We start from the raw sequence: 26,582 nt of genomic DNA on the forward strand, positions 1-26,582 counted from the left end.
TAAGACCAGGGCTGTAGAGACAAAGCGAAGCCGGGCTTGTGTGGATCTCAGCGTAGAACTCTTTCGAGGTTTGCTTAAGTTGCTGTTCTTCAAAGAAATTCGACTGGAAGAGAAGTCTTGAGAGACAGTTCACAAGGAAGGGTTTTTCTTGTTTTAATCATGTTTAGGATAGGTGCAGAAACAAAAAAGATTAGCATAATGCGATTTCTTGGCTTTGAATGGCAGAAGAACAGCTCGGCATGATGAGGTGGTTAGCTTTAGCATATCAGAAGCACAAAACATGTTGATTTTTAATAAAAGGGAAAGTCATTTCTGATAATGTTTTAAAGAAGTCTCAGCTAGGTTGTAGCCTGATTTGATGTGGAAGAAGTATCTTTATTTCATTAATGTATCTGAGATTATTCGGCAGGCTGGGATGATGGTAAACCTCAAATATGAGGGGTGTGTTTTCCTCTGGGCGTCTGAATTATTGATGTAAGGTAGGTTAATTGAGCTGCACACATTTTCATATCAGAGGGGTGGGATGATGATATTCATTTCATTTCACATCTGATGAAGGCTGAGGGACTACAACTGGTCTCGTACGTCCTTTTGCCCTCTAATTGCAGGGATTTGGGGCATTTATGGTTGTTCCATCCCTAAATCACCAAATCCTTCTTCTTAGCTGTACCTCTGAAATGTAGTATATTAAAGAACTGTGTGCCAGAGGGGATCAAACCCTTAGTGAGACACAGCAAAGGATTTTCTCTTCGAATTAGCCCACTTTCAGCAATGTTGTCATAAGTGCTTTATTTGCTTTAAACAGGATCCCCGATAGACCGATTTAATGCGCTGGGCATTAGGATGGAAATGCATATTATGGTAGTGTTGATTTTGTTAATGTTTTAGCTGTATATAAGAGCATAATGGAGTAAAACAAGGGTTGATGTACCTGTTGTGAAGATGTTGTAAAGATTAACGTTACTGTTTAAAACAAATTGAGAGTGACTGAATAGGATACATCAAATTCATTGTAAAAGTTTTATTTGAAGCAATTTTTAAAACAGACTTGCTATTTAAATATTTTTAGGAATAGTTGTCTCAAAAAATGAAAATTGTTCCAAACTGCGTGAAACACAAGAATAATGAAAACAAAAAGATCATAGTCAAAGTTAATAAGGTCTGAGGGCTGTTAAAATCACACACAAAATCTATGTACTTATAATCCAAGTTTTACTAGCCATATTAAAGCTTTCTGTGAAGAACATTTTCACTCAAAAAAAAAAAATAAATAAAAAAGAATTAATGATGTCCTTTTCAATGAATCAGTGAGTCACACTGGTTAACAACCCACTGGAGGTGAACATTATCAATGATTTATGATTTTAATGAAAGTTTGTTTGTCAGACAAATGGCTTATAATCATATCATTTGGACTACTTTATATTTATATGATACTTTTATGGTGCATTTACATCCTTTTTTGAAAGTTTCAAAGCTCCAGTCAACATTCATTGTAATATGGAAAAGAGCGACCAGGGCATTATTCAAATTTCTCCTTTTTCCATAGAAGAAAGAATGAGTCATACGGGTTTGGAACAACTTACTGAGTGTAAGTAAATGATGACAGAATTTTAGATTTTGATGTGAACTATCCCGATAATGCAATTTGATGAACATGATTTGAAAGCCTGCTTAATCGATTTAGAGATTAATCACTACTGAATGCGCAAATTCTTTTAGCACAGTGAATGCAGATCTGGTCTTCATACGTTTCTACTGCATCTGTTTATAAGTTGTAAAACACTGAATCTATGTAAGATACGTATGGGGCCAATTCCAGGGAATGTTATCTGTCACCGTGCATCTGCTGCGCACAGCAGCTAGCATCTCTTGCTGTGTTGTTGCTGGGAGGACATGTCGAGAAACAAACAAATTACTGCAATGTTGTGATGTACCTCACAGAAACAACATGATTTTTTTTTTCAGATTTAATTAAGCCGCCGCACTGGGACCCTCGTAATTGTCCACAATGGGAACAACTAATGGATATTTTTGCATATTAATTGCTTCCTCGTGAAGTGTAGAGTTAACAGAGGCTTAGCCGTTTTGGACTTCAGCTTCTAATTATCACATAACTGAACAGATTTGAGCTTAAATCTAAATGAAAAAGTTTAAACGAAAAAACATATGCTGACTTTTACTATGTTTGCATACGTTTAGAAAACACAAAAACAATGTGCTAAGGTACACCCAGTATGCTTCAAATCCAAACTAAAAGACATTCACTTTCTTCTGCATGAGAGCTGGCAGACAGTTCAGGGGTTAACCGCATGATCCACTGAGACAGAAAAAATACTGTCAGCAACAGGAGTTGCTGCACTACCACAATAAAGAGTAATATTTCTCCAGAGTTGTGTTTAGAATCCAATTATATGGAGGTTGGAGGCGGCCGACAGACCGCTGTGGTGCAGAGGACTGATACGTTTCAGAAGGTGCTGACGAGCCACGTGGGGACGGGATATTACGCGTGGGTAGACGCCGCTATCCCTAAGAGACGGTGGCCTTGATTTATTGAAATGCGCATCAGCCATAGTTAAAAGGGCCAAAGCCATGGGAGCTGTATCAAGGAGCTCCTTAGGTAGATGGAGTCCAATCTCCTGGACACGGTAGTGTATTGAAATGTGAATCGAGTTTCACTTTACTCCAATTTATTTCCTCTTGAGGCATGATACCAAATAAAAGTAACAAACAAGGGACGCTACTGGGAACCGACAAGTTTGAATAACAGTAGCAGTAGCATTTAGGCTGCATTTCCACAAAGATTCGCCTCTTTATTGCACCTCATTTCCTGTGTGATTTGGTAATAGATATTTAGAAGCGCTTTTTTGTGAATGTACAGGATCACAGCAGTACTTTAATCCAATGGAAATAGAAAATAGAACATTTTACTTTCACTTGCTGAAAATATAAATTAACACTGTAAAAAAAGTCCACCTATTTCAACTGAAAAACTTTAGTCGCTATCTCAGATTTGTCACAGTAGTCATTTGTCGCAGTGAATGAAATTAATGAAGTTAATGATAAATATTATTTAAATTTTAAAGACCCCTTGTGGTGAACATCAAGTTTTTAATGTTATTTACATGTCTATGTGGTGTTTTTAATATGCTTTAAGACAAACCATGTGCAAATTCAGCACCATTGCTGAGTATTTTCTACTTAAAACTGCAGTAAAAAAAAAAAAAAAGCTCTCAAAAATGCAGTTTGAAATCGCTGGTGTTTCTTACATCACAAACTACCTTGTAGCCAATCCTGTCAACTTGTGGGCGGGCTTTAGCATATCATTAGCGGTCACAGCTGAAGCAGGGAAGTCTCAAGAGAAGAATCGGGAAAAATCGGGTTCATTTAGCAATATAGGTGAATTGATGTATATTATATGATGTATGATGTTATGATGAACTATATGCCTTTCTCCACTGACGTTCTAAGTTGTTCAAAGCATTTGTAAGAATGCTGATTTTTAGAAGGCAGCGGTCTGACTCTTGAGATGGTGAACGGGAACATGGTTTGTGTAACATTAGACACATATTATTAGCTGTTTTATAACGCAGTCAAGCCAAAGGCTAATCAGATTAATTACCGTCATGTGTCCTACGTTGAAGAGAGCGATACATAAAATGCATTACCATTCTGATACATCGACTTGTAGACTAACCTGTAAGAGTGAATGGAGGCAGAGCTAATTTACATATTCATGAATCCGTGTATATTTATGAAGCAAAGGTAGAGTTACATTCAAGCTATTTTAAGGCATGAATGAAAAAAAAAGTAATTATGCCATTTTGGCGATTAAAGATGAGTTTTAAAGGATAAAATTATTGACTACAGGGTGACTTTAAAGATGTTCTTTGTTTATATTTGATAAGTAATTTATAATTATTATAATAATTCAAATAATATTTTTATAAATTAATTAACAAATTAATTTTATCAAATATTAATTTGATTATAATTGAAAATATTAGTAATAGTTTTAAAATATTGAAGGAAAAAAAATCTTTTTTTCTCTCTCTCTCTTTTTTTTAACTCTGTTCTCTAAAGGGCATGTTATGCATGGAAGGTGCTGTACAAATAAAATTCGAATACAATATTCAGGAAAAATCTTCTCATGAGGACACATTCCTCATATTCCAATATCAAGGTGTCTGGGTAATGAAATCAGGCATCGGACATGCTGTCTGAACCCAATGTTCCTGTGCCATTGCTCCGTCTTCTGCCGCTATCATTTTCGTCTTCTCCAGACATTACCACACACACCTCTCTATCTCCCAAGACTGTTTCCATCCCCTCTTCAAATTAAACAGGCACGCCATTATAAAAGACAGCACTTTAGATTTGAATCTATAATTGAAACAAACTGTGTATTGCTTTCTAATTTTAGCGAGGACACAAAGAGGAGTGCTCAGGGAGATAGTTTGTCATAAGGTCCCATGCGACCTTGCCCTCCTCAGCCAGAAAGTGATTAAAGATAAGGAGCGAGACCATTCCCGTGTAAACAGGAAGATGAACGGTGGCTGTTTGAAAGCTCTAGCGTAAGCTCGGGACGATTATAGTTTGCTGTGCAGTAGCCTACAAAAAAAAAAGTCATGAGTACAAAACAAAAGGAAGTGTTCTGGACTGAGTCCTTGCTGCAGGCCATGGTGTAAATAGGTAGTGAGCAAAGTGAGCTTAGAAAGATCTGTAAATCAATAGCCAGGTGAAATGCAAAGGGAGGAATAGAAATGGAAAGATGTTCAGTAAAGGAGGCATTTACATTTTCATTCAGCTATGAGAATGAATGTTTAAAATATTCTGAATGCTAAAATAATGTCTGAATAATGCTCACCTAGTTAATCTTACCATTCATATATTCAAATCAAAGAGCACTCAAATTGATAAACTGATGAAATATTTTATCCTTTCAGTTGACGATCCCTCGTTTTTGTCTCAGGGCTAAGCAATGTCCTCTCGTCATACGTCCCTGTTATCGCTCAGGCCTTTTTCTTGGAGAAAACACGATGTGCGATAAGATGTCAGATGGTTGTCATCAGAGAGGTGGAACTCTCTGAATCGTTCTGAAACTGATCTTCTCCCTTCTTATTGATTCCGTTTGTAATACAAGCTGTTCACTCCTTGTACTGCCAAAGTGGAGATAGACACGATAGCATCAAGGCTAGAGAAACCCACAGGAGGGATGAAAGAAGATGATTATCTGAAGACCAGAGTCAGCATACTTTTGTTTTAATGTCTGCTTTTGTCAAGATTCTTTTTTGAAGTGACATGGAATCATTTGGGGTTCGTAGGGACTAAAAAAGACTAGATATTTTCTTTTATCTTAATTGCATAGTAAGTGGAACCGTTATCTTAACTGTTGATCACCTCTTGAAGAGGCTTGAGATACAGGCATGGCTAGAGCACTTTGAATCATGCAGTTGGTTAGCATTCATTTTCAGATCTATTTGTCATATTAAAGGAAAAGTAAGATTAGATGAGTCTTGGGTAAGCTCGTCCTCTAAGCTGTTAGTATAAGCACTATGTATTGCCGTGTGACAATATATTTAGATGATCTTTATATTTAGTTCCCACCACATACAGATTATGTCAGTGTGTTTTCTTTTTAGGCAAAAAGAAAAAAAAGTTGTTTTGTGTGTCAAAGCAAATTTAGCAGGAATAAAGATTACCATTACATTTTTTAAAGAACTGTTTTCTGTTCTAGTATATTTGAAAATGTAATTTATTCCTGTAATGTCAAAGCTGATTTTTCAGCATCATTACTCCAGTCTTCAGTGTCACATGATCCTTCAGAAATCATTCTAATATGATTTGCTGCTTAAGAAACATTTCTTCTTATTATCAATGTTGAAAACAGTGCTGCTTAATGCTTTTGTGAAAAATTCTTTGATGAATAGAAATGATTTGAGATAGAAATCTTTTGTAACATTATAAAAGTCTTTATTGTAAATTGTGATCAATTTATTGCATCCCTGCTTAATAAAATAATTAACTTCTTCTTCAAAAAAAAAAATCCACCCCAGACCTTTGAACATTTATGTATATCATGTATGTTGATGAATTGCTAACAGTTAAGCCATTTAATTTTTTTGCTAAAGATTAGCCATTTATTATTAAATCAGTTATAATGATTTCTTCTCATCTTATTCAAAATGTAAACACATGTATTCCCCACTAATTCAACTTACCTCTTGACATTCTTACCTAGAAGATAATTTATGTAAAAAGTGGCTCAACTTACCCTATTCTACTGTATATAAATGCTTTGATTTTCTAAACTGACTCTAAACATGTTTGTTTGCAAACTTTTTCAGAGCAGGACAGATGTTAAATTGTTAAAACAAAACAATTAGACTTTTTTTTTTTTTTTTTTTTACGAAGATTATGTTTAGACACAATTGTATTTTTTATAAGCAAAAATGTCTCTTTCAGCTCAGTATTATGAAATCAGCATGAGCTTTGATTTCATTTACATCAGAATTAGTCCTGTTCCCTCTGATAGTGACATCAGGTATAGTTCTGTTCCCAGTGGTTGTGACATCAGAATTAGTTATTTTTCCAGTCATTGAGTCATAAAAATTCGTCTAATATAGGCATTTTCCCATTGTGTAGCAAAGTTCGTTGATAAGGGAAGGAGGAGGCGGGAACCATCGAACGTTTAAACACTTTTAACGCATTATACACAAACACAAAACTAAAGTAAATGCGGCAGCACATCACGGGCGACTGCCACACACACATAAACAAAACATAACATAAATAATCCAGGCCTGGTCCTCTTTCATCCTTCACTGTCGTCACTCCTCCTTTTATGCTTCCGTAGCTCCTTTGTGAGATGGTGCGGCGCTTATTATCAATCGCCAGCGGCCTCGCACCGTTCTGTCACGGCTCTCGGCCTCGTCCTCCTTGCAACACTGATTGTGACATCAGAATTAGTTCTGATCCCAGTGATTATGACATCAGAATCACTTTAGTTTTCACTGATTGTGACATCAGCGTTAGCTCGGTTCCCAGTGATCCATGCTAAATCTCGGCATCAAACATGTTGACCACACCACATCTTAAATCAAAATAGAGGCATAAAAACATGACAAGAGGAAATTCCTAAATCTCAAAGATTATTCCAGCATCAGCACTTTCCTTGGTGCTGCATAATCGATTAGAATTGAGGGGCTCTGATCTGGCTTCTGTTTGGACCGTAAATCACACGCTTGCTCCTATATCTACAGGATTTACATGCACAGACTTAGGATACGCTGATCCACTGCTATGTGCATTATGACTTTGCAGTACTTTTGCAGATTTTGTATACGGGCCCCTTAATCATAAAAGAAAATCGTGTATTGAGAGAACTATTTTCCGCTCTGTATTTTTTTCTTCTTCATTTTTTTCTATATTTGACCGTTGTTAACAGTTTAGCACTGAGTGAAGATGGCAGTTTTTGCTGGGCTGCGCATTACTTGATAATAGGCTTTCAGTGTTAATGTATTTAAGTCTGTCCGTGTGTTCATACTGCAGTTCTTTCAGTGTTATTAATGAAATGTCCTGTATTGTTCACAACATGCTCTCTGACCTCAATTAAATCACCCTGCGAGACAAGCCAAATGGAATCAAATGAATCAGTAGAAAAAGGTAATTTGGGGGTCTACGGGTCAGCAGCACTAAATTTGTGAAGCTTTTCATCAAGCCCTGAGACTATTTAGCTTTTACACATCAGAAATGTTTATACTTACAAAAAAATGCTTCGTATTATGTCACTAATTTATGCAAGACTGTCAGCACAGTAATTTAAGGTGAAGAAAAGTGCAATGAATTTAGCGTGTGACCCCTTTTAGCTCTTAAAGAGATTTTTTTTTTTTTTTTTCAAAAGCTTGCTAGTGCCATTTTTCTAAGTATGTTAATAACAAGAGTCAAAATGTATGGCATTCTTTGAATTCAAAATTAGCATGTTGTGTTAGATTTATTTGGTCACATTCTTGCTGTTTTTTGAGATACAAATGGCAAGAAAAATTGTTCCATGTTAGTTGTAGTGTCCTTACTGTCAGCGGTGACTATTGAATCCATTTATTCTTCCACGCAGCTAAATTTGCCTATACAGCCACATAAAGTGAATCAGCTCTTCCTATCAACTAAGCCATTTTCAAGGACATCATTCACCTCAAATGAAATCTTGCATGCACATGAACAGTAGAGAACTTTGTTCAGTTCGGGCACTGATAGACAGATTTTCAAATTACTCCCCCATCCGTTTACGCCCTGTTTGTCCTCTGATGCAGAGCATTTTTGATATTAGAAGGCTTTGAGTAGACCCTGTGTAATCGCATTTCCGAAAAGACCATATTCTTGCATTTTCATAAACATCCTTAGGGTTTCCAGACTAACCAAATTTGCCTGAATTGAGATGTTGGCCTCTTCTGCCGTGTAGTTCCCTCCTGCTTTCTGTACCCAGCAGGACACTGGAGCGGCTCACCCGGGCTGTCAGTTATCTTTGAGCAGAGCCGTGGTAAATATCCTGCATTGATTAAGCAGATTTGCATAGGCAAAGCAAGCCTCGAGGCAAAGAGTTGAATGCTAACCAACATCCACAATGTCACAGACCCAAAATACCATCTCGCCCTGCAGCTGCAAGGGTATTCTGCCATAAGTAGGCAAAGAATGTAATCAGACTACTGGGCACTGGTGGAGGAAGTGGCCTGGATTTTGCCAAGCCATGCCACATTTGCCAGAACAGTGATTTTTATATTGCTGGGTGATTATTCAATTGCAGGGACTTTTGTGTCTGTTAAATTCTGTTTCTGTTAGCCTATATTGTAAGTTTTAATTATTTTTATTGTTACTCTTTAATTATTTGTCCCTTATTTTTAAGAAATGTTCAATCTTCCAAAATATCTCTATTTTGGTGTTAGTTTAGTATTATGCATACTATTATAGCATTTATATATAGCTTTTATTTGTATATTTTCAGTTTTCATTTTAGTTTTAGTTTAATTGTGAGTCATTTTGTTGTGCTTTTGTCACTTTTATTTGTTTTTATATATATTTCTACTCAGCTTTAAATTTGTTTTATTAATTTTAGTATTTATTTTGTTTGTTCGATTTTGACTTTTAGTTGTTGTTTTTTTAATCTAATTTTGATATTTGCTTTATTTCCTTTAACAAAAAATATTTAGTTTTAGTTAGTATAGTTAACAACCCTGTTTTGGACCTGCCCACTGTCCGGACTTTTTAATTTACCTTAAATGTATAGTGTTAAAATTAGGGAATTCCATTTTGCACCATAGGGAATCTCACTTTGAACTTTACACCTAGAAATCTTAGAACATTTTATTGTTTAATTCATGTGCTATTTATGTGAATCATTTGTGTTTTTGAATAACAAAGATTTTTTACTTCTAACCAAACACTACTGTTATTTTATTTTTATTTTTTACATTATAAAATATATATTAAAAAAGGTTTTATGCTATTGTATAGAGACCACAAACTGATTTATGATTTACATTATGACTTTTAAGTAGCTTTAGATGTCATTCCAAAATTCCAGAATTTTAAAGTGGCTCTACAATGATGCTAGCCTCATTCCTGTCCTCCTAATTTTATAGTCTGGTTTCAGGCCACTTATGTGTGAACAGCTTTTCACATTAGATTTGATGCAATACAGTCTTTGATAACAGTCACAATGTGTTTATCTCAGAGGGTGTGCTGTCCACAACAATCAAAGGATCAGGACTGCAGAGCTTTAAGCTCTCTCTCTCTCTCTCTCTCTCTCTCTCTCTCTCTCTCTCTCTCTCTCTCTCTCTCTCTCTCTCTCTCTCTCTCTCTCTCTCTCTCTCTCTCTCTCTCTCTCTCTAAACCTGGCTGTGGACAGGAATGAAATATGTATGTAAAATGAGAGCTTTAAATGTTAAAACCACTATGTATCTATACAGTGGGGTTCAAAAATGTAAGACAAAAATTTCACTTAAATTTTAGCATTTTCACTAAAATGCTTCTGTTTTACATTTACTTGTATTGATTTTGTTATAATTTTTACTTAAATAAGCTACAATAATCTGAGTGAAAGGTTTGTACCATGATCAGTGCCCAAATATTAAAGGTTTAAATTTAATTTTGAATCCCACATATCTGTATATACATGTTTTCAGTGATTGTTTTCTTAAACTTCTGACACAGAGATCTCTGTTCATATTACCTGACTTTTACATCATACAAACATGCTCTCTTTTTTTTTTCTCTCTTAGCTGCAGTCAGTCCGCTCTGATTTCTGTGAATTCACAGACTTATTGAAGCTCAAGGGTGAAAATACAGGCCTGTCCATAATGACCTTTACCTTGGCAAGGTAGAATAATCAGATTTCACTCTTTGCCTCAGCAGGCCAGCAGACAGCTCACTAAAACTCAATACACAGCAGAGCTGCTCATTTTCACCAGGCCAGACGAATAACAGGTCCATAGGGCCCTGTCATCTAAAGCTATGTAGTCCTCATCCTCTACAGCTATGTAGTCAGCTATTATTCAATATGAAGTTCAAGAAAGCCATAGACATTAGTCAAAGCAGACACTGTATTTAATCTGACATGAACACAAGTGAGGCTGTGAGAGATGGAGGTACAGTCCACTCAATATGTCGTACTTTTGCGTACGCAGAAGTCGATCGTTCAGTAGATAAAACTGAAATGTCTTTCCACAACTTTTCAGTGGACATAAAACCTCAGAAAACATTGGTTATGAAAATTAAACGTGACAAAGGACCTAATTTTCAGGCACACAGCGGTATAACATGCTAAACATTTGTCCCTCAATTCATGTGGTCACAATAAATCAGTGGTTTGTCATTGTAAGCTCGTTTATCGGTCCAATGGCGGTCTCCAATAATACGGGTGAAGGTTTTTGTCTTTCCTTTTACGCAACACAACAAGATTAAATGAAATACATTTTCTCTTATGTATAACCTTGTTATTTCATCTGACTCCATAAATGAAAAAAGTTTTAATGATATCTTAGCATCATCAAAAGTGAGCGAATTGGAACCCGTTCCAGATTAGGAAACTATGTCGCTCAGAGGGCCTCATGTCTTTTGTTTAACGCGGGTCTCACGTTCACAAGCTCATCAGTTTTGGTCACCAAACAGAGGTAATTGCTATATACCTGAGATCGGTCACAATCACGTTTATACAATCAAAGATACTTTGGTATAGCCCCCATGGAATTGCATACACTTGAATTTATCTTAACGTTTACTTCAGTAGAGGTATGGCCATGCCGTGGTTTCCCACGTACACTTATCTAAAGTAACATTAAATTAAAACAGAGGTAAGACACACCCAAATTTAGATTGGTCAAGCAGCATTTGCTGTTCTAAACGGAAATTCACTTCTTGTAGTGGAGCGGCTAAGTGTTTATGTTTGGCAGAATCGTTCAGTTTATGATACAAGCGTGAAAATTGGCAGTCTCCATGGGTCACTTGACAAGAAAATTGTCCGAGCCACTTGAAATTTCAAGATGGCGGCCATTTTTCAAGATGGCCGACACCTTTGTGGAGCAGTTAAGTGACATAGTGTTTTATTTGGTGATACAAGCATGAAAATTGGCATGAGCAGTCTCTATGGGTCACTTGACAATAAGCCACCTACAGCTACTTAAAATTTCAAGATGGTGGCCATTTTTCAAGATGGCCACCACCTTAGTGGAGCAATTAGGCTTAAGAAATCATTTAGTTGGTGATACAAGCATGAAAATTGCCATGAGCCTAATTGCTCCACTAAGGTGGTGGCCATCTTGAAATTTCAAGTAGCTGTGGGTGGCTTATTGTCTAGTGACCATCAGAGACTGCTCATGCCAATTTTCATGCTTGTATCACCAAATAAACCACTATATCACTTAACTGCTCCACTAAGGTGTCGGCCATCTTGAAAAATGAAAAATCTTGAAATTTCAAGTGGCTCGGACAATTTTCTTGTCAAGTGACCCATGGAGACTGCTCATGCCAATTTTCACGCTTGTATCATAAACTGAACGATTATATCACTTAGCCGCTCCACTATTGTCTTTGCAAACCAAGTACACTTGAATTGATGCCAAATATTAGTCGTCACTAATCTGACGCAAAACTTGCGGGAGCATACGAATCGTTTTAATCTACTTGGGAAAACAATTTCAGAGTCATTCAGAATAAAATCAAATGTTTACAATTTATTGACCAGGTAATAGAACAATAATTAAAAATCCAATTCATAGAATAAAATCATCGGTTATTCAAATATAATAACAACAATTCGGAAATCGAGGAATTATAGAAATATTTACCTGGCAACGAAAACTACACACAGCGATCGTGTGGGAAGTGTACCTACAGACTCCCCGAATCTTTTGCCCATTTTCCTTATAAACCCAGATAATTCAGTATGCTTACCAAATGGTGGTGTCTGTCATTATAATTAAATTTTGGTCCCCTATTGAGGGATTTCAGAATTTGTAATTGAATGGGTTCTTGATACCTGTGGAAGGGATACAGATTTACATACAGGACGTTAGCCTCATAGCATAATTGCCTAAGTCCTTTTTTTTTAAAATAGGACGTAGCCAATTATGCTATGAGGCTAACGAGGAGGTAGTTCGAATGGAGGATCTGGGGGAGGGCACACCTTTAAGGGGCACACCACATTTCTCATATTTAACATATAACTTCTTTTAGCTTTTCATAATGGCTGGGAAATGAGACGATTTTACCAGTCGCACTGAGACACTTTAAATGATACCAAACATGTATAGTTACTTTTGTATACACTTAATACTGCATAGGCTTTCAGTGAGTTTTAGGTGAGGAGGAGAAGGGGGGAGCAGGGGGAGATTGTGAAAGTGAGGTGTGAGCTGCACTGTGTGCTGCGTCTCGGATGTTGCCGTTACATATGCAAGAGAGAGTTCAAATGTTAACTCTCATGAGAGCCTTTTGCTTTCTCGAGGGGTAGCCCAGACTTGCTGGCACCCGCCTTACATCATCATCACAAGTGAACCCGTATTTAACGTAGTTTGGGTCATATTATCTTTTTATGGGTCATTATTCACCACCAGTCAAGAACTGCTTTTAAGTCATAATCATGGCTTGTGGTCACATTTTGCTTTAAATAATTTGTTGGCAACAGATTCTGCGTAACAGAAAGTATATTAGACTTTATTAAATGAAAATCAGTAAACGGATAATTCTTTGTTGATGGTTTTTTAATTATTTAGGATTTAGTATTATTATGGCCAAAATGCATTGTTCTTTAAACAATGTGTAATTTCCTTAAGACTGAAAATAAATTGAACGGATTTAACCGGATTTGCTTATCTGTCGGACAGCATGAAGCATTACACTCTCAGCTTTGCAAAGAGTGAAGAAACAAGCTAATCTTTCAGGAGTTCTTTATTAAGTTTCCGTCACTGTCAGGCTGAGCGTGAGAGAGGGAGGGGAAAAGATTACACTATTCAGCACAGATGAACGTTAAAGGCTTATATGCCATGGAAACATATTCTCACATTGTTAATATGTGGATTAGGCCATTTTCACATTCCCAACAAAAGTATCAATATGTGAGTATAAAATGGCATAATGCAGCAGCTCCCCACTGCATTCCTGGCTTGTATTAACGCTGAGCTTGTATTATTGTGAAAGAGAATATGACGAACAGCTTCTGAGATATTCAATGCTTTAACTGATCCCAGGATCTGTACGGACAGTACCTGTGCATTAGTCTGCAAAAAGCTTTAGACGTGCATTTATTCACAGACATACATATTCAAGACGGCCATTGTGTCAGTAACGTTTTTTTAATACCGAATATGAACCGTGGGCTCGGTTTGGAGCGGTTTATGAGATTAAATGCTGTTTTTTTGCTGTCATTCAAGGGGGAAACCTGAGATAATTTCACATTTTCTCCGCAATCAGTCAATTACGATTCTCATTGCTTTCTGCATCTGTGATATCCTCCTCCCCTTTCAGCCACAGAGATGAGTTGTTTGCCACACTAAATATAAATTCAATGAATAATTTTATATTCACATAGAGCGATATTCCACACCCCGCCGATGTGAAGCGGCACCTCTGCTCAGCCAAATGTGCATTCAAATGTATTTTTGCACCATTTTCATACCAAAAGCTTCTCAAATCTTTGCTTGAGTCCACCAAGAATATAGAGGGAAAACATCTTATTATTCCGTCAAACCGAATCATATTTATGACCCTGCACTTTCACGTAGGAGAGTGCTTTGCATTGCTCCCTGTGTTATTTAAAATTTCATAAACCTGGTCTACGACAGTACTTATTTTGCCCCACATTCTAATCTGCTCCTAATAAAGACATGCCAAGCAGAGGGTGTGAAAAACGAGCTCGCCGCGGCGGTTGGCATGAGTAAGGGAGAGCGCAGGGGATAAATCAGAGCGAGAGACATTGGAGACACACAGATAATCTCAGAGTGCCGCTGTGTGTTTGGTCCTCTCCTCTCAACGCCGGTGATATACAGTGATGGGAAATCCATGCGGACTCTCGAAAAGGGCGAGATGGAGGTGACTCGTATAAATGTTTGACGTGAGCAGTTTTTCAAAATAAAAGTTTGGAATTAACACCCGAGATGAGCTCAGCAAACTCATTCAATGTCTGTCACCAGTGAATTAATGTTTATTGACGGCGAAATGATGACACTGACTTATAAGCAGGCTTACGTGGAATCTGTTCCTGCAAAGCTCCTCAGCGTTCTGTCATTTATAAAATTCCCCAAATCTCAGACTCTTTTTATAGGCTATTCGTTTATTAAAAGTTGTGGCTAATTTGATTATGCTTTCGGCTGTTAATAACTGTTTATTAACAGTAACCAGTAAACAGTAAATTTCACTGTTTGTCTATAGAGTTTGAGAGTCAGATTCTTTTGTTCTTTTTTGAATGCCTTGGAATGTTTTTTTTTTCTTGTTCTTTTTTGATGTGCACATTTTGGTTCATATATATAATTATTATTTTATTATATTAAAAAAAAAAAAAAAAAGTTCGTTATGAACATTGATTCCATTCCACAAAAGGTTCTTTGGGAAACCAAAATGGTTCTTCTATAGCATTGCTATGAAGAAAAAAAAAAACTTTTTTAACCTTTTATTTTAAGAATGTACCACAGATTTTCCTTCAAAATCAGTGCAGGAAAATGTTTCAGGGCCTACAGTATAAATTCAAAACATTATCTGAAAAGGCTATTTAACTTTATGGTGGTACAATATAATGCATTCAAGTTTCTCTTTTGTTTGTCTATTCTCCTGTGTGTGTGTTTCACCGTATTCTAGACCACGGATGACATGGTCTCCTCTGCCGAATGCTCCAGTGACGACGAGGACTTTGCTGAGTGCGAAGGACATGCAGGTGGGCTAGGTCAGTTGAATTTTGCTTGCCTCTATGTGGTGGCCTTTCATTTGCAACTGAGGATCAGATCCTCAAAGCATCGCCTCCCCCCATGGATAGAAAAAGTGTAACTTCCTGTCCAATCCAAGTTTCAACTCATGTACACCAATACAGAGACAATCATATAGTAGGATATCTTGATAAATAATATACAAAACAGAAACAGGCATGCATTTCTAATGCTTAGCTTAGTCCATTCAGTAGCTTTGAATCAGAGCTAATCTCAAATCATTCACCCAAACTTTTCTTACGAGCTACACTTGGCCATGGGGTTTTCCGAAGTGGTTAACATGGTCACACTGATTACTAATTTTGTCCCCAGTGCCTAATATGAGAGCATATGTACAAAATTAGTACAGAAAAGTGACATGTTCTCTGCATTGATGCTTCAAAATGTATCATACTGAGGTTTTTCTGCCATGTGATAGTGGACTGCATTTTGGCACATGATACATTTTGAGATTTCTCTTGAACTTTGCTTTCAGCCTTATAGTAGAGTGATATCTATCAGATTAATTGCTGTTGAAGCAGTCTTTTCAATTCCTTTCCTCATTTCAAGAGGCTTGATCTAAATTAAGTTGTTGTAATAGAGAACAGATATCATCGAATTTCTGTGTACAAATTTTTGTTTTGTGTCCTTATGCTTATTTTTAACAATATAATTTTGCCTCAGTGTGAACAAGTTGTTCTGCTAATATTTTCCAACCCAAATATGAAAAATACAATTCAGTGATTAGAAAAAAAAGAGATAGTCAGAAAGAGAGAGATTTGAGAGAAGTTGGGTATTGGCTTTTTTTTTAAACATAATTGTAGCTTTGAGAAAATAGTCTGTCATGTCTTTTATGAAACATGCAATTTTTGTGATTGCAGTTAAAGATAACTGAAATTTCATTATTTTGCGAATCATGATTCAAGTCATAGAGTTCAAATGAATCTTATTATAATTTGAGTAAAACCCCAACCACTTACAATAATTGGGTGTTTCTTCAACTTCTGGCACTTTTATATTCTAGGGGTTGATTTTTATTAAAAAGAACAGATTTCAACAATTTTTTCTCTCTCTCTGTGATATGAAGGTCACATAAAAACATATTAAACTAAGTATTGGAAAGTTTTACTCATATCTTTATCATTTATTTCGATACTTTTATAATAGATTTGATTGGTTTAAGCTTGTCCAACACTTTCAGCCAAGATAATTAATCTTAAAATTGAAAATTGATGATCGAAGCAACATCTACATTTTTAAATAAATTATTTATATTTAGTGAAATAATTGCCAAAATTATGTACACAATTGTATTGATAGGATTTTCTTTTTTCCACCAAAAATGTTATGAAATGCATTATATACTATGAAATGTGGTGTTTCTGAAAAACATCAGAATATAACTTGTGTACAAATTACTTTAAATATACAAGCGAGAGTATAAAAAGTGTATTTTAAGAGAAGCCCACAAAGCCATATGTGCCCCTAGTTGAACAAACACCCAATTATACATGTTACATGCCTGAAAAGTGAACCAGCACGTAACAAGAAGGACAATGTGTGATCAAATCATTTCCAGAGGCCAAAGCCATTTCATGGCCTGTTAGTTTTATCTGTTGGCCTATAATGAGCACGCTATCTTTTATCACATATATGTGCAACATGTGCATTGTGCCCCATTGGATGAAAAGGTATACATTTAAGTTTTCATGCAGACATGACAGGCTATCCTCTTTGTTCACTTCAACCTGTTCTTACCCTCTGCAATTCTCTCAAATGTCAATGCCAATTTCTTCCAAATGACATTCATCAGTTTAGCGGTTTGAGAACAATATCCATCTTTCTGGAATCTTTATGTACTCATAAAGAAAGCTATTGGCAGGGTCCCAATCATCCAGTCACGTTTACACAGAAATTCATGCCATTCTAACCTCTACATCAGTTGATGTGAAGCTGCATGAGACATTACCGCTGCAGGGGTGCGTCCTCATATTCGGAGAGTATTCTGTACCGCATGTGTGGGGTACTTCCCCTTGATTTGCCCTCTTAATTTCATGAGCTTGCTCGTGGTTGATGTTATTATTGGTGAAGTCCTCATCTATTTCCCAGCTATCCAAAATCAACATTCCTGTCATCTCGCCTCATCTTGTTCCGCATGATATTTTGGTGTTGAAATCGATTTTTCCTCCATTTTTCTCAAGCATCTGTACCATCTGGGCTTGACCTTGAACATTGCCATTTCAATTAACAAAGCAAATAACAGGCAACAAAATCTTTTCTTGCCATCAAAAGAGTTTTTTTTTTTTAAAGCTCAAGTAGATGTAATCTTAAGAAAGTTGTGTTTTAAGAATGGCCAACATCCTTGAACCTGTTGATCTTCAGCTGACTGAGCCGGTCTGCATATGAAGTAATTTTTGAATGCAGATGGCATAGAAAGAGTTTTATTGCCACAAAACGTGTGCTTCTCAATGTCATGCTTTCTCAAGCAGTCATTTGTGGCCTGTAGTATGGTAGCTGCCAGTCAGAGCCATTTACCAGACTATTCTGTCATTATTCAGTGCATGGTGCCATTTTTTGATCTCCATGCATTTCCTCACCATCAGACTAACATGACTAACATGAGTGCTGTACTGTATGTAGTTTCAACAAAGCATCATACCTCAAGCTTATGGTTGCAAAGATTTCCGCTGCATTTCCTGTACCAAATCGTGTTCCTGTCTATCAACTTGTCTGTGTCTTGACGTGTTGTCACGTGATTCTGTTCTCTGTTTGTAAAAAATTGTTGGGTTTTCCCCTTTATCCCCTATCTGGAATTCCATAGGAGGGCTTCTCCTGATTAATGATATGCTTCCAAAGTCATTCTGTAAAAATTCTTCTGTATTACTCTCAAATAATTTCTCTGCTCACAAATCTCATTATCTTAAAGTTCACACTTCTTTTATGTAAAGTTGTATGGATATATATTTAGAAACTCCACACATTTTGTTTATTCTGAAACACCGTTAAATGGGGCTCATTTTGTGTTTAAATTATTCGGTAATACAGTATTTCCTTTGGAACAAGACAAAAGGTGAAGTGAATTTAAAACTGAAGGGAAGAAGCCTCCAGAGACTCAATTATCTGTGCGATTGAAGAATCTCTCACTCTTATAGTTTATGGTACAGTTTGTATTTGCAGGAAAGGATCAGTGCAATGTATTCACAGTAAAGTTGCCTTGCAGATTCTTGTTAGCATGTAGTGTAATACTAATCCGTTCTACATCTCTCAAGCAGTGTGATTTGTTCAGGCTTATGTGTGGATTTTGATTAAATAATTATGGATAATGATGAATCAGGAATTAACAAGCTCCAGTTTTGCTTTGCATAGCAATTTGTTTGTGTCTTCTAAAAAAGTCCTGTGATATTTTTCTCTCATTAAAACCATCAACTTTCACAAACCAGACAAGAAACCCTAAACTTTTGAACTATATTATGACACATGGATAGTACTGCATAGTAAGAATGACCCAAGAAAAAAAAAAATATATATATATATATATTATTCTTTACTCTACTTTACTTTATTATTTTTTTCTATAATGTTTTTCATAAAAGTGGACTAAACAACTTGTACAAATATATTTCAAGATTACTGAAGCCGTACTATAACTTTTTCCTGTATTTTACAGATTATAATTATAATGAAATATATGCAGTACATATAATGTGTCTGATCTGTGTGTCTGATTTGCAATCTGTGTATTAACTGTAAAACTAGTGTACTACGACTCATTTCTCTTCCTTATATGAACACCAGATGGCATTATATGCTGCACTCATGATTTTACACTCTCACAATACTGAGAAATTCCCAAAAGATGAGCCGGATTTTTGTTATTCACCTGATTCCAGCATATATCTACCTTTTTACAAATAAGTGTAGCTTGTTTTGTCACGCTGATTGGGCAGAGTTGAGCGTCTTTAGACTCAAAGCAATTAGATGCCATTGGAATGCAGGAAATGGAAGGGGGAAATAAACGGTAGAACAAAGAGAAGAATGGTCCAGATTAGAGAGCCAGTATTGCTTGGCCCTATTCTGTGCAGGGAGAGGGGGAGTTGCTTTTATCACAGGCCTGCAGGTGGCCATTCAGCATTGGAGCTCCTGTTTAATTACCTATCCATAGTGCAAGCAGAGATAAGAACACTCTAGACACCCGACATTGAGATACACCTCTTGTGTGTGAAGAGTTTTGAATAGTCTCACTTTACAAATAATACTTGACGTGTTACAGTTTTTGCATTCTTAGTGCACCTTAATGCACAGATTACTTGTGCACTCTTCTCAGGTACCATCAGTTAGTTAAAAAAAATGCTTTACCAATATTTGTAAATGTATTATTATTAGAATGTGAGTGTTGTAATATGTTGAAACAATTATGTTCATTCTACAAATCAGTCTGGCAATGCACTAAAAACAGTTCCAGCCGTAGTCACATACGATTTCGTTTAGAATAATGCTGCTTATGATTGAACAGAAACTCTTCTTCAGGCAATCTCCTGTTTTGGAGTGTTTACCCAAGATTTCCCATGCATATGCAGTACACTGGTATATAATGGTGGTTAAAATAAACATATACAATACAATACAATATACAATACAATGCAATATTTATTTATAAAGCACATTTAAAAATAAGCAAGGCTGACCAAAGTACTGTACAAAACAGAATAAAACTAAGAAAAAGAAAACTTCCGATAAAGGAACACACAATAATTGTAAGGAGAATTGAAAGCTAAAGAGAATTAATAAGTATTTAAAGAAGATTTGAAGGTGGAAACAGAGGGAGCTAATCTAATGTAGAGAGGTAGACCGTTCCAAAGTTTTGGGCCTGCAGTAGCAAAAGCGTGATAACACATAGTATATTGCAGAATGGTTTTGTTTAAACCCTTAGAAGAGTTTAAAAGCAATTCATCAATAAATATATTTTAACACACACTAAGTTAATCAATCAAAATAAAGCCTGCTATGTTAAGTATTTATACATATTGGTAGAAAGGAGCATTATAAACACAATATTTTTAATGTATTTTTAAGAATCTTATACATTTGATTCATCACTGCTGTTCTGTTAGAAAGGAATTGATTTAGATGATTAGATTAGGTACTAATTTAATGGATCATATGTAAATAATGTTTGCCCTAAACTTTTCAGAGAGTTGGTTTCTTTTTTTGCTAAAGAAGTCATCTATTCTGAACCCTCTTGTGGAATTCCTCAATCAATACTCTGCTGCTTTTGAACCAATGTCTGTGGGTACCAACCATGATTATGGATCTTTTGTTATGAGATATAATGACTTTTCTGGTATAAAAGACAAGGAATCTGCCACAAAAAGCGTACAGACAAACACCTGTGACCTACAGGCCCTGGTTAAAAGGCTTCTTTGACCTTTGCTTAACCTTTGATGTCTGATTTGACCCCCAGCTTGCTGTGTTGTTCGTCTACTCTCCCTAAATGCAACTTACTTTACGCATGCGTCAACATCTTGCAGTATAAAAAACTTAACCCATTTTCAGCCAATTTTCCTCTCTCTTTGACATACATCCAGACTGCACGCCTGTTACATGTTTAAGACTAACAATGACAGATATATTTGTCTTTGGGTCACATGACAGAGGAAGCAGTTGTCTGTTAAACTGTCCCTCTCGATTGTGTCTGTTTTATAGTTTGTGCATCTGGTTGTAGTGTGTGAAAATTAGAATTGCTTTGTTCTTTCGTCTCTGGGAATTTTGTCTTTTTAGTTTTACACGCACTCAAATCAATTTCATTTTTTGTTGGTTACCATTTTTTGAATAGCTGAATTTTTGGGTTCAAAATTAGTGGTGAAATTTGAACTAGATGTGAATATCAAATCACAATTATCATTCGTTTGATAAAGTGTTTTGATTTTTGGTCTTCTTTTTTTTTTAGATTTGGAACTAATTCAATGAAAATTCCATGTGCTCAAAGTGATAAATAATCAAAATAAATGTAAAACCACTAGAATCACATCCAGAACAATATCACAATACCTCAAATGCATACAGAAAATTTGTATAATAAAAAAATCGAAAAGACACATGATGGTCAATGAAAGGGTTCCAGATCTTGATGCACCTCTTGTTTTTGTTTTTTACAAATTCTGACAGTTGATCTTGATGAACAATTGACGTTTAAAGAATGTTTACAAACTGCATGGCGAAGAAGTTGCAGTTTAGGGTTTGTCAGATTGTCAGTGTTAGAGTTTTGTTCTTTTTCGTAGATGGGCATGTATATGCTCATTGTTTGTATATCCCCATCCCTTCCTTACAGCCAAAAACGTTAATGCTGCCCGACCGCTTCGTACTGCCTATACATGGACATGGCAACTGACTTACACAATCACCCCCATCATTGTCATCTCCTATGTAGTATGTTCATAGGTCCAATTCCCTTGTCACAACCCCCCTCCCCCCTCCTCCCCCTTCTAGCTATGGTAAAATATGTACAGTCATCCATTCACTCAAACCTAAAGATTAAAACCAATCTAAGCAAAAAGTTTAATTACTAGAATGTAGATATTTATTTAACAACAACAAAAAAATATGCTATATAAATCAAAGGCTCAAATATGTACAGTTTTTTGTAAGAAAACTGGATTATTTATCAAAGTAACGACAAAAGAGAATAATGGTGAAGTTTATTTTTCATGTTATGTGGTGTGGATGTATGTGTTGTTGCCTCCCTGTACTCTCTCATGTGGGAAACAAAAATATATATCTAACCAGAATCGCAATGACAGTTATTTTGTTTTCACAAAGAAAAAACTTGTCCAAGAACATTCTTACACAACTTTCTTTTGTACGTTTTTTTCTTCATGCCAAAATCATGCGGGCAATTTGTTGATGTAAGTTGACAAAAAATATGGTATGTTTATGTTTATGATGTACAGTATATGCCGTATAGTATGCTTGTTGAACTGCTTAACGTAATGAGATCAGAAGTTCTGATCTCGTTTTGCTAGATTCGAATGTTAATGTTTATATTGCCTGTTTGTCAGTACTGTACTGTTTGCTATGTCTAGTTAATGATAACCTATGGTATTGGCTTTGTAATGTAACTTATGCTATTGGATTTGTAATTTAATTTACTTGTGTTATCATTTGAGCTCTGTCTTTTTTATTTTAAGTTATTTTGAATTTGATTTTTGATTTAATTTTTTTATGCAAGTCTTTGTTTTGTACTAAAAACCTGATGGTAGAACTATCTTACCGTTGTAATGACAGTCTGAATATCTAGCAGTTAGAAAGCATAAACAAACCTTCCATGTTCATGAAATGGAACTTTTTGCTTATATTGCAAGGCAGACACACTGAAATGTTTTTTTTTTCTTCTAGTGTTAGAATCACTTGTTCCTTGCCGAATATCGACACTTTACAGCTACACATATACTTGAAGAACTAATAATCTTATTTCGGTCAATAAAAGCTTTGTACTTTCAGCATTTCAAGATACAGTAAATATCTACATTCTTAAAAGATTAAAGTCTCACACTTAGAAATCAACCATATTGACAGAGTTCATTCAGCTGTTATTGCGCCGTGGAGGTAGTATCTGCCATTGGGGAGGCTTTCTGAAGCCATTCAAAAGGCAAGAGTCAGTGCACTGCTGGGGAGCCAGATCTTTTATCACACATGTACATTTTAAAAATAAACATGTTTATTTTTGTATCTTCTCTCGCTCTATATATATACATATAGAGCGAGAGAAGATACAAAAATAAACATGTTTTAAGACACAGATGAAACAACATGTTATGAGACTTCATCTCATAGCTTATTTAAATAATATTCATTTTTTTTAACATAAGACTTCATGGCAGTAGATTAATATATTTTTTACTTATGCAAAAAAAAAAAAAAAAAAAAGTAATATTCAATATATTCATTTTAATTCAATAAGTGAATTTTATTAATTCTGATTAATGTTCATTTATATTATTTATTGCTATTGTTCAAGTTGGCATGCATAGCTAATCTTAAAATACGCAACTTTCAATGTTAAAAATGTTTTTGTAGGAACTAACATTACATTGGCTCATGTTAATTTTTTATGCACAACTTTTTTCTAGAATATTAAAGGAATAGTTCACCGCAAAATCAAAATTATCAAATCAATTTCTTACCCTCAAGCCATCCTAGGTGTATATGACAATCAGAGTTATATTAAATAATATCCTGGCTCTTCTCAGCTTTGTAATGGCATTGAAAAGTGCCTGAGTTTTTTGGCCATCCATAAAAGTAATCCATACGACTCTGAAGCGAAGCCATGGGTCTTTATAAGAAAAATATCCATATTTTAAACTATAATCACTGGCTTTCAGCACAAGAGTTATGCGGTTTTCTTAAGAGGCGTCTATTGTTACTTTAGCTTATGCTACGCCTACTTCATATGTCTTACATCAGAGGTCACCCTTCCGCTGGAACTGGACTTTCTCGGCAATGCCGGTATGGCTGTTGCCGAAAGCCCATGATTATGGTTCATGAAGTTTTAAATATGGATATTTTTCTTAAAAAAAAAAAAAAAAAAATGGCTTCACTTTAAAAGGCATTATTAACCCACTGGAGTCGTATGGATTACTTTTATGATGGATGGATGGATGCGCTTTTTGGAACTTCAAAAACTCCATTAAAAAGCTGGGAGGAGCCAGGATATTATTTTATATAACTCCGATTGTGTTTGGCTGAAAGAAGAAAGCACAAACCAGCTCACCCACAAAGACCTGTCAAGTCCTTTTGATGCCAATTTTTTGTCGTTTACTGTATGTTCAATATCGTTTCTCTGTTGTTTTTTGTTTTTGTTTTTTACATTCTGGCTTGTATCCGTTACCAGAGCTTTTTTTGTTGTTGTTTTTTTGGTTGCCAGTTTTAGAGACTAACTTGCCTCATGTCTGTGTTCAATTGTAGGAGGTGAATTAGTTTTCCCAGTACTAGTAAAGGATCCCTTAGAGCTCCCCTCTGTAGCCACTCGTACACCCTCCATCCCCTTTCCCCCAACCCTCCGCCCCCACCTCACCATTATTGAGACCACCAAAGAGTCCCTGTCCATGGCCACTGAGGCGGGGGTACCTTGCTTGTCGGACCGAGGCAGCGATGATTGTGATGATGATGATGATGATGATGATGGCTTGATGATATCTGGGTATGGCTCTGGGGAAGCATACGACTCTAACCTGCCCCCTACTGATGATGAAGATTTTTACACCACCTTCTCCTTGGTAACAGATAAGACCTTGTCATCGTCGACCTTTGAAGGTGGCTACAAAGCTCACGCGCCTAAGTGGGGATCCAAGGACTTTAGACCTAACAAAGTCTCCGATTCTGGTAGGACTACTACCGCATCTTTTTCCCCCAAGCTGAGCCGCTCCACGTCCACGCCACCCAAACTGCCCGCAGGCAAAATGAATCACAGGGAGCTAAAGCCCCAGCCCGACATAGTCTTGCTTCCATTGCCCACTTCCTATGAGGTAGACAACACAAAGCTGAAGAGCCCATTAATAACCTCCCCCATGTTCCGTAATGTACCCACAGCAATCCCCACGGAGCCGGGCATCAGGCGGGTTCCGGGGGCCTCCGAGGTGGTCCGTGAATCTAGCAGCACCACCGGAATGGTCGTCGGGATAGTTGCCGCTGCCGCTTTGTGCATCCTAATACTGCTGTACGCCATGTATAAGTACAGAAACAGGGACGAGGGATCCTACCAAGTGGACGAGACCAGGAATTACATAACCAACTCGGCGCAGAGCAATGGAGCAGTCATGAAGGACAAGCAGCAGAGCACGAAAAGCGGCAACAAGAAACAGAAAAACAAGGACAAGGAGTACTACGTGTGAGTCCGAGCGTCGCCCCGTTGCTTTGACAGAACTTTGACAGACCTGTTGGGCACTGCGCCGAGAGAGAGGGCGACAGGAGCCGAACCCCGGCGCTGTGCCAAGGCGGCGAACTCTGATGTGAACTGTACCATAAAGCACACTTACAACCGTAAGCACACCGCGAAGGTAAAATAGCAAACATTAGTGACCTTACTCCTCTATCTGGTCGGAGACGTTATCAGTGTAGAATATTCCACAGCTACATCATAATCCTAAGTGACTTTTTAGAGGTATGTGAACCTTGGCGTAAATCTCGTTTTTCTTTTCTTTTGTAACTCTGTAAAAAGAGGAGAACGTTTCAAGCATGTAAGAGACACGTAGTGCTGACGTCCGTAACGACAGTGGGACCCAAAAAAATGTTGTTCACTTGAAAAAAAAGGACTCCTGCCATTAAAATAAATAAATAAATATATATATAAATATATATATAAATTCTATATATGAGAAATTTGTATTGTTTATACATTACATGTGGTGTCTTATCATTTTTTGCTCTCTGCAAAAAGAAGAAAAACACTATGTAATAAACTAAACTGCTCAAGACTGGTCACCGAGGCTCTGACAGCACTGCACTGTTATGATTTCCAGCCAAAACTGATCATTTTAATTGTACAACCAATTGTAATATTGCAAATGTGTGAGTTGCCAGAAAGACAGTGATGTTTCCTTGTCTCAGTAAAGCGACTGATTGTAGTGCATGCCATGCCATCCTTCGCTTCAAACACGTCCGCCCACCGGGCCGATCCCATCATCAGATAGACCTCTCGTCCCTCAACGCGACACGACAAGGGAACGTGTCGCAGATTGGAACTTTTTCAACCGTATGTATGTTGGTCCATTTGCTCTCGTCTCTTTTTTATACAGCTGTCTGGTGCAGACTGGCGCAGTGCTATGATACTGTTAACGGATGTCTATACGAAAATAAATCTAATGTGAAAAGTGTGGAAAAAAATCCTATCTGTTGTCACAGTCGACTGTGTCGAACGAGAAATTTGTTTACATATTTTATTACATGATAGCAGTTGTACTTTGTAGGTAGATGATGTACATACAAACCTAAGTTGTATTTTGTTTCAAGTAATTCTATTGTACAGAGAGATCATTGATTTATTCAGTGTGTTTCATGCAGAAATATCCAACACTGTCAACTCATGTGAAGGAAGAAAAAATATACAGTACACACACGTTTTTGTAAGGACAAGCAGAGAATATT

At 36.5% G+C, this 26,582-nt stretch overlaps 1 protein-coding gene across 1 annotated transcript in view; it reads left to right on the top strand.

Annotated features, from left to right (window-relative positions):
• Positions 1-25,330, top strand: part of nrxn3a (neurexin 3a) — a gene marked incomplete at its 3' end in the record, with an annotated part of 287,852 nt that extends 262,522 nt beyond the window's left edge. The window contains exons 21-22 of the mRNA XM_081347500.1: positions 15,340-15,415; positions 24,405-25,330. Coding sequence (XP_081203626.1) covers positions 15,340-15,415; positions 24,405-25,330 — 1,002 coding nt within the window. The remainder of the gene's footprint in view (positions 1-15,339; positions 15,416-24,404) is intronic.
• Positions 25,331-26,582: the final 1,252 nt, after the last annotated feature.

The sequence above is a fragment of the Scardinius erythrophthalmus genome (assembly GCF_964197995.2).
Source record: "Scardinius erythrophthalmus genome assembly, chromosome: 19".
Taxonomy (NCBI): Eukaryota; Metazoa; Chordata; class Actinopteri; order Cypriniformes; family Leuciscidae; genus Scardinius; species Scardinius erythrophthalmus.